Source organism: Tachypleus tridentatus, chromosome 3 (genome assembly GCF_004210375.1).
Source record: "Tachypleus tridentatus isolate NWPU-2018 chromosome 3, ASM421037v1, whole genome shotgun sequence".
Classification (NCBI taxonomy): domain Eukaryota; kingdom Metazoa; phylum Arthropoda; class Merostomata; order Xiphosura; family Limulidae; genus Tachypleus; species Tachypleus tridentatus.
The window spans coordinates 34077468-34090849 of NC_134827.1; the positions used below are offsets into that span (position 1 = coordinate 34077468).

The 13382-nt window shown below is 33.3% G+C and overlaps 1 protein-coding gene across 2 annotated transcripts in view; it reads right to left on the reverse strand.

The window, feature by feature from the left end:
- The window catches only part of LOC143246668 (epidermal retinol dehydrogenase 2-like), a 109994-nt gene that overhangs the window by 16942 nt on the left and 79670 nt on the right, over positions 1-13382 (reverse strand). The window contains exon 4 of one of the 2 annotated variants that reach the window (XM_076493742.1): positions 12781-12817. The exons of the other annotated variant lie outside the window; for it this stretch is intronic. Coding sequence (XP_076349857.1) covers positions 12796-12817 — 22 coding nt within the window. The 3' untranslated portion in view covers positions 12781-12795. Of the gene's footprint in view, positions 1-12780; positions 12818-13382 lie in introns of those variants that run through there. 2 annotated transcript variants of the gene reach the window in all.

The following is a 13382-nucleotide window of genomic DNA, read 5'->3' on the forward strand; positions in this document are numbered from 1 at the left end:
ACATATTTCCATTGGAAGTGTGTTTTATAATAGAGAAATATCAACATATTTCCATTGGAAGTGTGTTTTATAATAGAGAAATGTCAACATATTTCCATTGGAAGTGTGCTTTATAATAGAGAAATATCAACATATTTCCATTGGAAGTGTGTTTTATAATAGAGAAATATCAACATATTTCCATTGGAAGTGTGTTTTATAATAGAGAAATATCAACATATTTCCATTGGAAGTGTGTGTTTATAATAGAGAAATGTCAACATATTTCCATTGGAAGTGTGTGTTATAATATAATATATTTCCATTGAGTGTGTTTTATAATATCAACATATTTCCATTGGAAGTGTGTTTTATAATAGAGAAATATCAACATATTTCCATTGGAAGTGTGTTTTATAATAGAGAAATATCAACATATTTCCATTGGAAGTGTGCTTTATAATAGAGAAATATCAACATATTTCCATTGGAAGTGTGTTTTATAATAGAGAAATATCAACATATTTCCATTGGAAGTGTGTTTTATAATAGAGAAATATCAACATATTTCAACATTTTCCATTGGAAGTGTGTTTTATAATAGAGAAATATCAACATATTTCCATTGGAAGTGTGTTTTATAATAGAGAAATATCAACATATTTCCATTGGAAGTGTGTTTTATAATAGAGAAATATCAACATATTTCCATTGGAAGTGTGTTTTATAATAGAGAAATATCAACATATTTCCATTGGAAGTGTGTTTTATAATAGAGAAATATCAACATATTTCCATTGGAAGTGTGTTTTATAATAGAGAAATATCAACATATTTCCATTGGAAGTGTGTTTTATAATAGAGAAATATCAACATATTTCCATTGGAAGTGTGTTTTATAATAGAGAAATATCAACATATTTCCATTGGAAGTGTGTTTTATAATAGAGAAATATCAACATATTTCCATTGGAAGTGTGTTTTATAATAGAGAAATATCAACATATTTCCATTGGAAGTGTGTTTTATAATAGAGAAATATCAACATATTTCCATTGGAAGTGTGTTTTATAATAGAGAAATATCAACATATTTCCATTGGAAGTGTGTTTTATAATAGAGAAATATCAACATATTTCCATTGGAAGTGTGTTTTATAATAGAGAAATATCAACATATTTCCATTGGAAGTGTGTTTTATAATAGAGAAATATCAACATATTTCCATTGGAAGTGTGTTTTATAATAGAGAAATATCAACATATTTCCATCAACATATTTCCATTGGAAGTGTGTTTTATAATAGAGAAATATCAACATATTTCCATTGGAAGTGTGTTTTATAATAGAGAAATATCAACATATTTCCATTGGAAGTGTGTTTTATAATAGAGAAATATCAACATATTTCCATTGGAAGTGTGTTTTATAATAGAGAAATATCAACATATTTCCATTGGAAGTGTGTTTTATAATAGAGAAATATCAACATATTTCCATTGGAAGTGTGTTTTATAATAGAGAAATATCAACATATTTGGAAGTGTGTTTTATAATAGAGAAATATCAACATGGAAGTGTGTTTTATAATAGAGAAATATCAACATATTTCCATTGGAAGTGTGTTTTATAATAGAGAAATGTCAACATATTTCCATTGGAAGTGTGTTTTATAATAGAGAAATATCAACATATTTCCATTGGAAGTGTGTTTTATAATAGAGAAATATCAACATATTTCCATTGGAAGTGTGTTTTATAATAGAGAAATATCAACATATTTCCATTGGAAGTGTGTTTTATAATAGAAGTGTGTTTATAAATATCAACATATTTCCATTGGAAGTGTGTTTTATAATAGAGAAATATCAACATATTTCCATTGGAAGTGTGTTTTATAATAGAGAAATGTCATATTTCCATTGGAAGTGTGTTTTATAATAGAGAAATATCAACATATTTCCATTGTGTGTTTTATAATAGAGAAATATCAACATATTTCCATTGGAAGTGTGTTTTATAATAGAGAATATCAACATATTTCCAAAGTGTGTTTTATAATAGAGAAATGTCAACATATTTCCATTGGAAGTGTGTTTTATAATAGAGAAATGTCAACATATTTCCATTGGAAGTGTGTTTTATAATAGAGAAATATCAACATATTTCCATTGGAAGTGTGTTTTATAATAGAGAAATATCAACATATTTCCATTGGAAGTGTGTTTTATAATAGAGAAATATCAACATATTTCCATTGGAAGTGTGCTTTTATAATAGAAAAATATCAACATATTTCCATTGGAAGTGTGTTTTATAATAGAGAAATATCAACATATTTCCATTGGAAGTGTGTTTTATAATAGAGAAATATCAACATATTTCCATTGGAAGTGTGTTTTATAATAGAGAAATATCAACATATTTCCATTGGAAGTGTGTTTTATAATAGAGAAATATCAACATATTTCCATTGGAAGTGTGTTTTATAATAGAGAAATATCAACATATTTCCATTGGAAGTGTGTTTTATAATAGAGAAATATCAACATATTTCCATTGGAAGTGTGTTTTATAATAGAGAAATATCAACATATTTCCATTGGAAGTGTGTTTTATAATAGAGAAATATCAACATATTTCCATTGGAAGTGTGTTTTATAATAGAGAAATATCAACATATTTCCATTGGAAGTGTGTTTTATAATAGAGAAATATCAACATATTTCCATTGGAAGTGTGTTTTATAATAGAGAAATATCAACATATTTCCATTGGAAGTGTGCTTTATAATAGAGAAATATCAACATATTTCTATTGGAAGTGTGTTTTATAATAGAGAAATATCAACATATTTCCATTGGAAGTGTGTTTTATAATAGAGAAATATCAACATATTTCCATTGGAAGTGTGTTTTATAATAGAGAAATATCAACATATTTCCATTGGAAGTGTGTTTTATAATAGAAAATATCAACATATTTCCATTGGAGTGTGTTTTATAATAGAGAAATATCAACATATTTCCATTGGAAGTGTGTTTTATAATAGAGAAATGTCAACATATTTCCATTGGAATTGTGCTTTATAATAGAAAATATCAACATATTTCCATTGGAAGTGTGTTTTATAATAGAGAAATATCAACATATTTCCATTGGAAGTGTGCTTTATAATAGAGAAATATCAACATATTTCCATTGGAAGTGTGTTTTATAATAGAGAAATATCAACATATTTCCATTGGAAGTGTGTTTTATAATAGAGAAATATCAACATATTTCCATTGGAAGTGTGTTTTATAATAGAGAAATATCAACATATTTCCATTGGAAGTGTGTTTTATAATAGAGAAATATCAACATATTTCCATTGGAAGTGTGTTTTATAATAGAAAATATCAACATATTTCCATTGGAAGTGTGTTTTATAATAGAGAAATATCAACATATTTCCATTGGAAGTGTGCTTTATAATAGAAATATCAACATATTTCCATTGGAAGTGTGTTTTATAATAGAGAAATATCAACATATTTCCATTGGAAGTGTGTTTTATAATAGAGAAATATCAACATATTTCCATTGGAAGTGTGTTTTATAATAGAGAAATATCAACATATTTCCATTGGAAGTGTGTTTTATAATAGAGAAATATCAACATATTTCCATTGGAAGTGTGTTTTATAATAGAGAAATATCAACATATTTCCATTGGAAGTGTGTTTTATAATAGAGAAATATCAACATATTTCCATTGGAAGTGTGTTTTATAATAGAGAAATATCAACATATTTCCATTGGAAGTGTGTTTTATAATAGAGAAATATCAACATATTTCCATTGGAAGTGTGTTTTATAATAGAGAAATATCAACATATTTCCATTGGAAGTGTGTTTTATAATAGAGAAATGTCAACATATTTCCATTGGAAGTGTGTTTTATAATAGAGAAATATCAACATATTTCCATTGGAAGTGTGTTTTATAATAGAGAAATATCAACATATTTCCATTGGAAGTGTGTTTTATAATAGAGAAATAAACATATTTCCATTGGAAGTGTGTTTTATAACAGAGAAATATCAACATATTTCCATTGGAAGTGTGTTTTATAATAGAAAAATAAACATATTTCCATTGGAAGTGTGTTTTATAATAGAAAAATGTCAATATATTTCCATTGGAAGTGTGTTTTATAGCAGAGAAATATCAACATATTTCCATTGGAAGTGTGTTTTATAATAGAAAATAAACATATTTCCATTGGAAGTGTGTTTTATAATAAAGAAACATCAACATACGAAAACATGCTAATTTCCAATAGCCTCCCTTCCAAAAAAAAAAAAAAATCCCTGAAAACATTATGCCCAAATTTGTCTTAAAATAAATAACGAAATAATTTTAAAATCAATTTCATAATTATTATTTGATTATTGTATGAGTCTCCGAGATGTTGATTAACTAGGATTTCTCTCATTATTCTGTGACAATCTTCAAGTACAGAATTACAGAAGGCGGTGATTTGAAACCATCAAATGCGTAGCAGTAAACCTTTCTTTTCACAAAACTGTACCAACCTGTCGCTTTTCTCGTTCCATTATCGTTCCTACGTTCATCTGTCAAAGCAACTCAGACGTTCCGAGTTGAGAGCTTTCGTTACATCTTGATAAAATATTTCGAATCCTCTTTCTTCACAATCAGATGTAGGCGCATAAACTCGGATGAAGACAAGTCGAAGAGTTTTTATCTGAAACCTGGTTAATATTTACCGTGTCTGGTATCTTTCACATCAACAGCTGGCTTTATTCTTCTTTCAATAGTTGAGTTACTGCTCTGTAACGTTCATATCCTCGTAAATATACGGCTTTCGCTCATAAAGAATCTCTCAACCTAATGTCAGCTACCGTGGTGTATCACACTTCAACATTTTCACACCTGGTCTACACACTGTTCTCACATTACATCTTCCAATTTTCAACTTGACAAATGATTACCCTGTTACTGTTTTCATGGGTTCAGACATCAGAACTAAGAAGAACCACAGGAGTCTGGTGGCGGAGGGTGGTGTTGACTAGTTGGTTCCATCTGGTTTATCACTCAGAAATCTAGAACGGCTTGTCCCGATAGTCCTCGAGCACCTTTACTCGAAATCAAAGAAAGAAGACCACAGAAGTCGGCTTTGCCTGCATACATAGAATTTAATACTCACACAAAAACCAGAGCCATTCTTTTCCAGCCAAACTTTTTTTTTTTAAACTGCAAACTGGATATTTATGCTCAATGTAAACATATGTGCTCGATGTAAAAGGGAAAAGACACAGAAGATGAATAGATTGTTATGCCTAAATTTCTAGTTCATATTATAATACTACAAACTTCCGGATGTACTTGTGCAGGGTTTCCGCAAGTGTCCTGATGCAGGAGTAAATACAGTCAGGATTAAGAATAACAAAGTTTTTATTTCTTGCTTTTTAAGTTCATACGTCGTGCTGTGATGTAGCCTACAGACTGCATAATTCTTCTCGTGATTCACGGCATGCGCATGCCACGACAGTACAAATTGCAGCGTTAGGCATCCCTTATGTGACGCCATTTTAGTATATACTGACTGACTGGCAGATAGACATTACTGTGGTGCGAATGATTAAAACAGGAGGCCTTTCAGGAGACCTTCGGTTCTCCTCCAGGGAAATGATAAACGAAAACTGACAAATCCACTTAGAAGCGTACGTAACTTATGTTTAAAAATAATATGGGCAGGCAAAAGAATCACGTCTTGCAATTGTAATAATAAAAAATTACAAATCTTATTTTAATGACACTTGAACTACAAAACCACATGCGATCGATATAAGCCCGAAAATTTCTGGTCCACTTTGGACATCACTTTGGCTCAGAAAGTTTTAAAATTCAAAGGCACATTTTGCATTACAAATTAGATCAGAGAGAGAAATAGATACGTAAGAATCAAGTGTAGTCGTTGGCGCCATTTTGTCGCCGTGCAACATAAATAAAACTACCTTGAACGACATCTAGAACTTCGGTTACTTATTAAATGTTACAGAATTACTTGATACGTTGTATCTAACAGTTACAATCATACGGAGGTAAATAATTTAAGAGGATTTATTTATGGTAGAATTTAGATTCGGAAATTACTTCATATATCCTCGTTTCAGTTAACGTTCGAAAAGATAAAAAAATCTAATTTCAGTAAAGTTTCCACTTGTATAGAGCACGCCATCTTTCGTAGGAACTTCCTGCTAGTAAAAAAACACACACAAAAAAAAAAACTGTGTCAGGCAACGTGCTTATTAATTATTATTATTGCTATTCCTAAAGCAGCACGCGATCTGGAGCACTGCCCTCAAATTGTGATTCTTGTATTTAAAAATTCACTTAAATAATTGCGTTGGCCCGACATGGCCAGGTGGTTAAGGCATTAGACTCGTAATCTCAGGGTTGCGGTTTCGAAGTCCTGTCACACCAAACATGCTCGTCCTTTCAGTCGTGGGGGCGTTATAATGGTACGGTAAATCCCACTACTCGTTGGTAAAAGAGTAGCCCGAGAGTTGGCGCTGGGTGGTGATGACTAGCTGCCTTCCCTCTACACTTACACTTCTAAATTAGGGACGGCGAGTGCAGGTAGCCCTCGTGTAGCTTTGCGCGAACTTCAAAAACAAACAAATAAACTGTGTTAAGTAGATGACTGCTACCACAGTCAACTTTTAATTCTTATATGAAGATACTTTCATTGGATTGGTTGAGCTATAGTAAAGCACAAAGTTTTAAAATGGGCTATACGTACTCTGCTCACCGCGGGTGTCAAAACCCTATTTTTAGCGCCAAAAGACCATATGAATACTGTTACAATTTTCTGGCGATACCAACCAAAAATATTGCTCGGCGTTTTAAGGAGATGTTAAACAATGTCAGATTTTGTTTCTATTGATGCGCTGCATATGTTACAGTAGGTGATTGTGACTTGTTGGCGATAAATTTCCACAACAATTAAACAACACACAATACACTTGTTTCAAAACGATATATTAAAACAATTTTTCTATATACAAGATGATCTTGTACATAAAAATTCTTACTTCCCGTTTCGTTATCACAACTGTATCCAGAGTTTTAAATAATTGTTCTCTTTCGTGATGACGAGCAACCCACTTGAAGAAAAATGTATTCTCAAGACGGCTGGTATGGGTATTAAAACTTTTATTTAAATTAAGTAGAGAACAACATTTAGACACTTATTTAAATTAACGTTTTAATACCCATACCAGCCGTCTTGAGAATACATAATTGTCTCTTTTTTGTCAAACTTTACACAGATTAGTTCAATTACTTTAGAACACAATAGATTTGTTGTTTCAATCCAGTTTGTGATAATTTCACTTTAAAAATCGCTGCTTTACGCTCTTTATGGTTAAACTCTCAATCACAAAATCTGGATCTATCTATCTGTCTAGCTAACTAAGTCGAACTATATTTTGGACGAGTATTTATAGCCCGACAGAGGCCTACAATGTTATTCATTCTGCGATTTATTATGATGGAGTAATACATTAAAACAACGAGAAAACGTGGATGGTTCTAATAAATTACGCAATAATACACCAACTGCCAATTTACGACAGTTTAACTGCACAACTTGTGATACGTAGACAGCTACGTAAACAAACCTGCGATAAACTGTCGTTTTTAAAAATAACTAAATTTAACGTTCGGAAATAGTCATGTACATCTAACATACAAGTTCACGTTTGATCTCAGATAACACAGAAATCAAGCTTTATTGTTAAGAATGTAAAAGAAGTAATAATAGCGAAGGAGATAAGTTAAATACTGTAAAACAAAACACCTAGTGTAATTGTAATTAGATAAACACGTAAAAATGTAAACAATCAGGTGTAAACTTTGAAGTATACAAAAATAGGACTTAGAGCCAGTTCACAACTGATGGTATTATAGACGGTACCAAACATACGGTAAGTAGGGGTAATTACAGACAGTATCAAGCATACGGTAAGTAGGGGTAATTATAGACAGTATCAAGCATACGGTAAGTAGGGGTAATTATAGACGGTATCAAGCATACGGTAAGTAGGGGTAATTATAGACGGTATCAAGCATACGGTAAGTAGGGGTAATTATAGACGGTATCAAGCATACGGTAAGTAGGGGTAATTATAGACGGTATCAAGCATACGGTAAGTAGGGGTAATATACAGACGGTATCAAGCATACGGTAAGTAGGGGCAATTACAGACAGTATCAAGCATATGGTAAGTAGGGGTAATTATAGACGGTATCAAGCATACGGTAAGTAGGGGTAATTATAGACAGTATCAAGCATATGGTAAGTAGGGGTAATTATAGACGATATCAAGCATACGGTAAGTAGGGGTAATTATAGACGATATCAAGCATACGGTAAGTAGGGGTAATTATAGACAGTATCAAGCATACGGTAAGTAGGGGTAATTAAGACAGTATCAAGCATATGGTAAGTAGGGGTAATTACAGACGGTATCAAGCATATGGTAAGTAGGGGTAATTACAGACGGTATCAAGCATATGGTAAGTAGGGGTAATTACAGACGGTATCAAGCATACGGTAAGTAGGGGTAATTATAGACAGTATCAAGCATACGGTAAGTAGGGGTAATTATAGACGGTATCAAGCATACGGTAAGTAGGGGTAATTATAGACGGTATCAAGCATACGGTAAGTAGGGGTAATTATAGACGGTATCAAGCATACGGTAAGTAGGGGTAATTACAGACGGTATCAAGCATACGGTAAGTAGGGGTAATTATAGACGGTATCAAGCATACGGTAAGTAGGGGCAAATTATAGACAGTATCAAGCATACGGTAAGTAGGGGTAATTATAGACAGTATCAAGCATACGGTAAGTAGGGGTAATTATAGACAGTATCAAGCATACGGTAAGTAGGGGTAATATATAGACGGTATCAAGCATACGGTAAGTAGGGGCAATTATAGACAGTATCAAGCATACGGCAAGTAGGGGCAATTATAGACGATATCAAGCATACGGTAAGTAGGGGTAATTATAGACGGTATCAAGCATACGGTAAGTAGGGGTAATTATAGACGGTATCAAGCATACGGTAAGTAGGGGTAATTATAGACGGTATCAAGCATACGGTAAGTAGGGGTAATATAGACGGTATCAAGCATACGGTAAGTAGGGGTAATTATAGACGGTATCAAGCATACGGTAAGTAGGGGTAATTATAGACGGTATCAAGCATACGGTAAGTAGGGGTAATTATAGACGGTATCAAGCATACGGTAAGTAGGGGTAATTATAGACGGTATCAAGCATACGGTAAGTAGGGGTAATTATAGACGGTATCAAGCCATACGGTAAGTAGGGGTAATTATAGACGGTATCAAGCATACGGTAAGTAGGGGTAATTATAGACGGTATCAAGCATACGGTAAGTAGGGGTAATTATAGACGGTATCAAGCATACGGTAAGTAGGGGTAATTATAGACGGTATCAAGCATACGGTAAGTAGGGGTAATTATAGACGGTATCAAGCATACGGTAAGTAGGGGTAATTATAGACGGCATCAAGCATACGGTAAGTAGGGGTAGGGTAATTATAGACGGTATCAAGCATACGGTAAGTAGGGGTAATTATAGACGGCATCAAGCATACGGTAAGTAGGGGTAATTATAGACGGTATCAAGCATACGGTAAGTAGGGGTAATTATAGACAGTATCAAGCATATGGTAAGTAGGGGTAATTATAGACAGTATCAAGCATACGGTAAGTAGGGGTAATTATAGACGGTATCAAGCATATGGTAAGTAGGGGTAATTATAGACGGTATCAAGCATATGGTAAGTAGGGGTAATTATAGACAGTATCAAGCATACGGTAAGTAGGGGTAATTATAGACAGTATCAAGCATATGGTAAGTAGGGGTAATTATAGACAGTATCAAGCATACGGTAAGTAGGGGTAATTATAGACAGTATCAAGCATACGGTAAGTAGGGGTAATTATAGACAGTATCAAGCATACGGTAAGTAGGGGTAATTATAGACTATCAAGCATATGGTAAGTAGGGGTAATTATAGACACTATCAAGCATATGGTAAGTAGGGGTAATTACAGACAGTATCAAGCATATGGTAAGTAGGGGTAATTACAGACAGTATCAAGCATATGGTAAGTAGGGGTAATTACAGACAGTATCAAGCATATGGTAAGTAGGGGTAATTATAGACAGTATCAAGCATACGGTAAGTAGGGGTAATTATAGACGATATCAAGCATACGGTAAGTAGGGGTAATTATAGACGATATCAAGCATACGGTAAGTAGCGGTAATTATAGACGATATCAAGCATACGGTAAGTAGGGGTAATTATAGACGATATCAAGCATACGGTAAGTAGGGGTAATTATAGACGATATCAAGCATACGGTAAGTAGGGGTAATTATAGACGATATCAAGCATACGGTAAGTAGGGGTAATTATAGACAGTATCAAGCATACGGTAAGTAGGGGTAATTATAGACGATATCAAGCATACGGTAAGTAGGGGTAATTATAGACGATATCAAGCATACGGTAAGTAGGGGTAATTATAGACGATATCAAGCATACGGTAAGTAGGGGTAATTATAGACGATATCAAGCATACGGTAAGTAGGGGTAATTATAGACGATATCAAGCATACGGTAAGTAGGGGTAATTATAGACGGTATCAAGCATACGGTAAGTAGGGGTAATTATAGACGGTATCAAGCATACGGTAAGTAGGGGTAATTGTGGACGGTATCAAGCATACGGTAAGTAGGGGTAATTATAGACGGTATCAAGCATACGGTAAGTAGGGGTAGTTATAGACAATATCAAGCATATGGTAAGTAGGGGTAGTTATAGACAGTATCAAGCATACGGTAAGTAGAGGTAATTATAGACAGTATCAAGCATATGGTAAATGAGAATCACTTGTTCAGGAAACAGTCAATTTTTTATTTAATTGAAATGGAGGTGGGATTTAGACAATAGCACGCAGAGAAAGTGCTATTCTTCTCCGGATTTCTTCTTCCGGAAATTTAACCCATCTTTGTTTCGTACATACTAAATGTAGACCCTATAGTACAGGATAGATTGGGTGGGTAGTTAACAGTGACACACAGGATTTTACTAAATGAATTTGTGATAATATATTTGATATTAGTTAATCTGTCTACGTGGATACTGTTAGTTAGCAGGAGTACCCGTCGCTTGGGTGGAAGTTATGTAAAGTCATGATTAATGAAACGTTATCTTCGGGAACGAAAAGTTGTTTCCCTTACACGAAATTATATAAAAACGTAAAAATGCCCATAAAAGCTGTAAAAAAAAATATCTGTAACCACAAGTTAGAAACTATCTCCGCACGGCCCGAGCAAACCTTCATACCAAACAGGGGGATAAGTAGTGCTAAAAAAAAACCCACAACCCTTCCAAAAAAAACTGAAAGTCTGTAAGTATCTCTCCATGGACCCAATAAACCACTATACCAAATTTGGTGAAGAGCCATTAGCGGAGAACGAAGTAATAGTAAAATATTCAAAACTTAAAGAAGGTCGAAACGTTGCCCTGTAGCTTATTTTAATTAAAGTATTAATACCCATACCAGTTTTAATTAAAGTATTAATACCCATACCAGTTTTAATTAAAGCTTTAATACCCATACCAGTTTTAATTAAAGCTTTAATACCCATACCAACCGTCTTGAGAATACATTTTTACTTCAAGTGAATTTCTCTATATCACGAGAAACACACCATGTATTTTTAATTTATTTATCAATAAAATCATGTCACACTAATAGTCACGCATATTTCAATTCTTTGTGCACTACGCCATCAGGATTGTTTTATTTATTCTGAATTATGTACAACTGACGTCAAAAATGTGTTTGTTGAGCTTTTAGAATATAACGTCTATTTTTTTCCCCATGGGTCCAGTTTTCTGGGCCACCCTGTATTCTATGAATACCTGTTTCATTCAGAGAACTAGAATGTTAACATGTTAACCAACTGCAAACTTGGGGCTACCCTAGAAACAAATCTTATCTCCTATCTTTGTGGTTAGGTCCAAAAGTAACCCTTTTTCAAAATAAAATACAAATGTAAAAATAAATAAACAACACTCAAACATTCTTATCGGCTTGTTTTTAGGGAACACATTGTACTTGGTTGATTTATAATTATATTAGTTGTTAAAAGTTTAATCAGAACCAAATTTTATTTTCGACATTTCTGAGGGGTGGTTAAAGACCCATGTAGCTTTGTTTTTTTGGTGTTTTTTTTAGGCCTTCATGTTTAAGGATAAATCTCCTTTGACATATTCTCTGTGTAGGTTTTATTTTTTTTTTAATTTGAATTACGATCATGTTAAGGACTGACTCCTGTACTTGAAAACCATGTTACAAGAGCCAGCGCTAGTGTGGGGGAAAAGAGGTCCTGTCTGAAATGTTATTCTCAACCCCACGAGGTAATTTCCGCCCCATCATACTTGAGATAATTTCTTCATTAACATGCTCTGAAAAGTGACCCATCAACTACCCAACATTCACAGAAACGTGACTCTATTTACAGCTAATTCCTTCACGCAGTCTCTTTAATGACTACCGTACTTCTCGGTGTCAAAGAAGCTATTTTTACCCCAGAATAAGTCTCAAAAATTTACCTTGCGTCTTCCAGGCCGAAGATTACGTTGCTCATAGGCCTAAACTATAGCCTAGAAGAAGCGTTTCGATTCTAGTCAGTAATCCAAACCCCTCTATACGACCCAGAATGAAACATATAAGTCACTCGGTATTAAATAACATAAATAAACAAGAACATGCCACCGTACGTATGGTAAGCAATACCGACACTATTTTGAATTCTTCAATTTCTAGTGGTAATACAAGGTATACACTTTGAATGATGGATATGACTAACATATAACTCACAAAAAACGAGAAGACAACAAGAGGATATATCGTAAGTCACTAAACAACCCACGAAACATCTTGATAAGATGGGGGTGAAGTGCTCCGACCTTATGTTTATGTTTTTTTATTAAAAAAAATTAGCTAATCAAAATGGGGCGCGTGTTTGACACCGGGAAATAAATTCACAATTTCCTTAACACGATTACATAGTATTTTATGTTAATATGGTTAATAAATTTGTAAAATGTAGGTCAGTGTTAGTCGATCTATAACTTTCGTTATTTGGTAGACGGTGTTTAGCATTCTAAGAATCTGAACTCCTAATGGTTCAGCGATAAGTCCAAAGACTTATAACCCTAGAAACCGGGTTTTGATACCTGTGGTGGGCACAGTACAGACAGTCTAGAG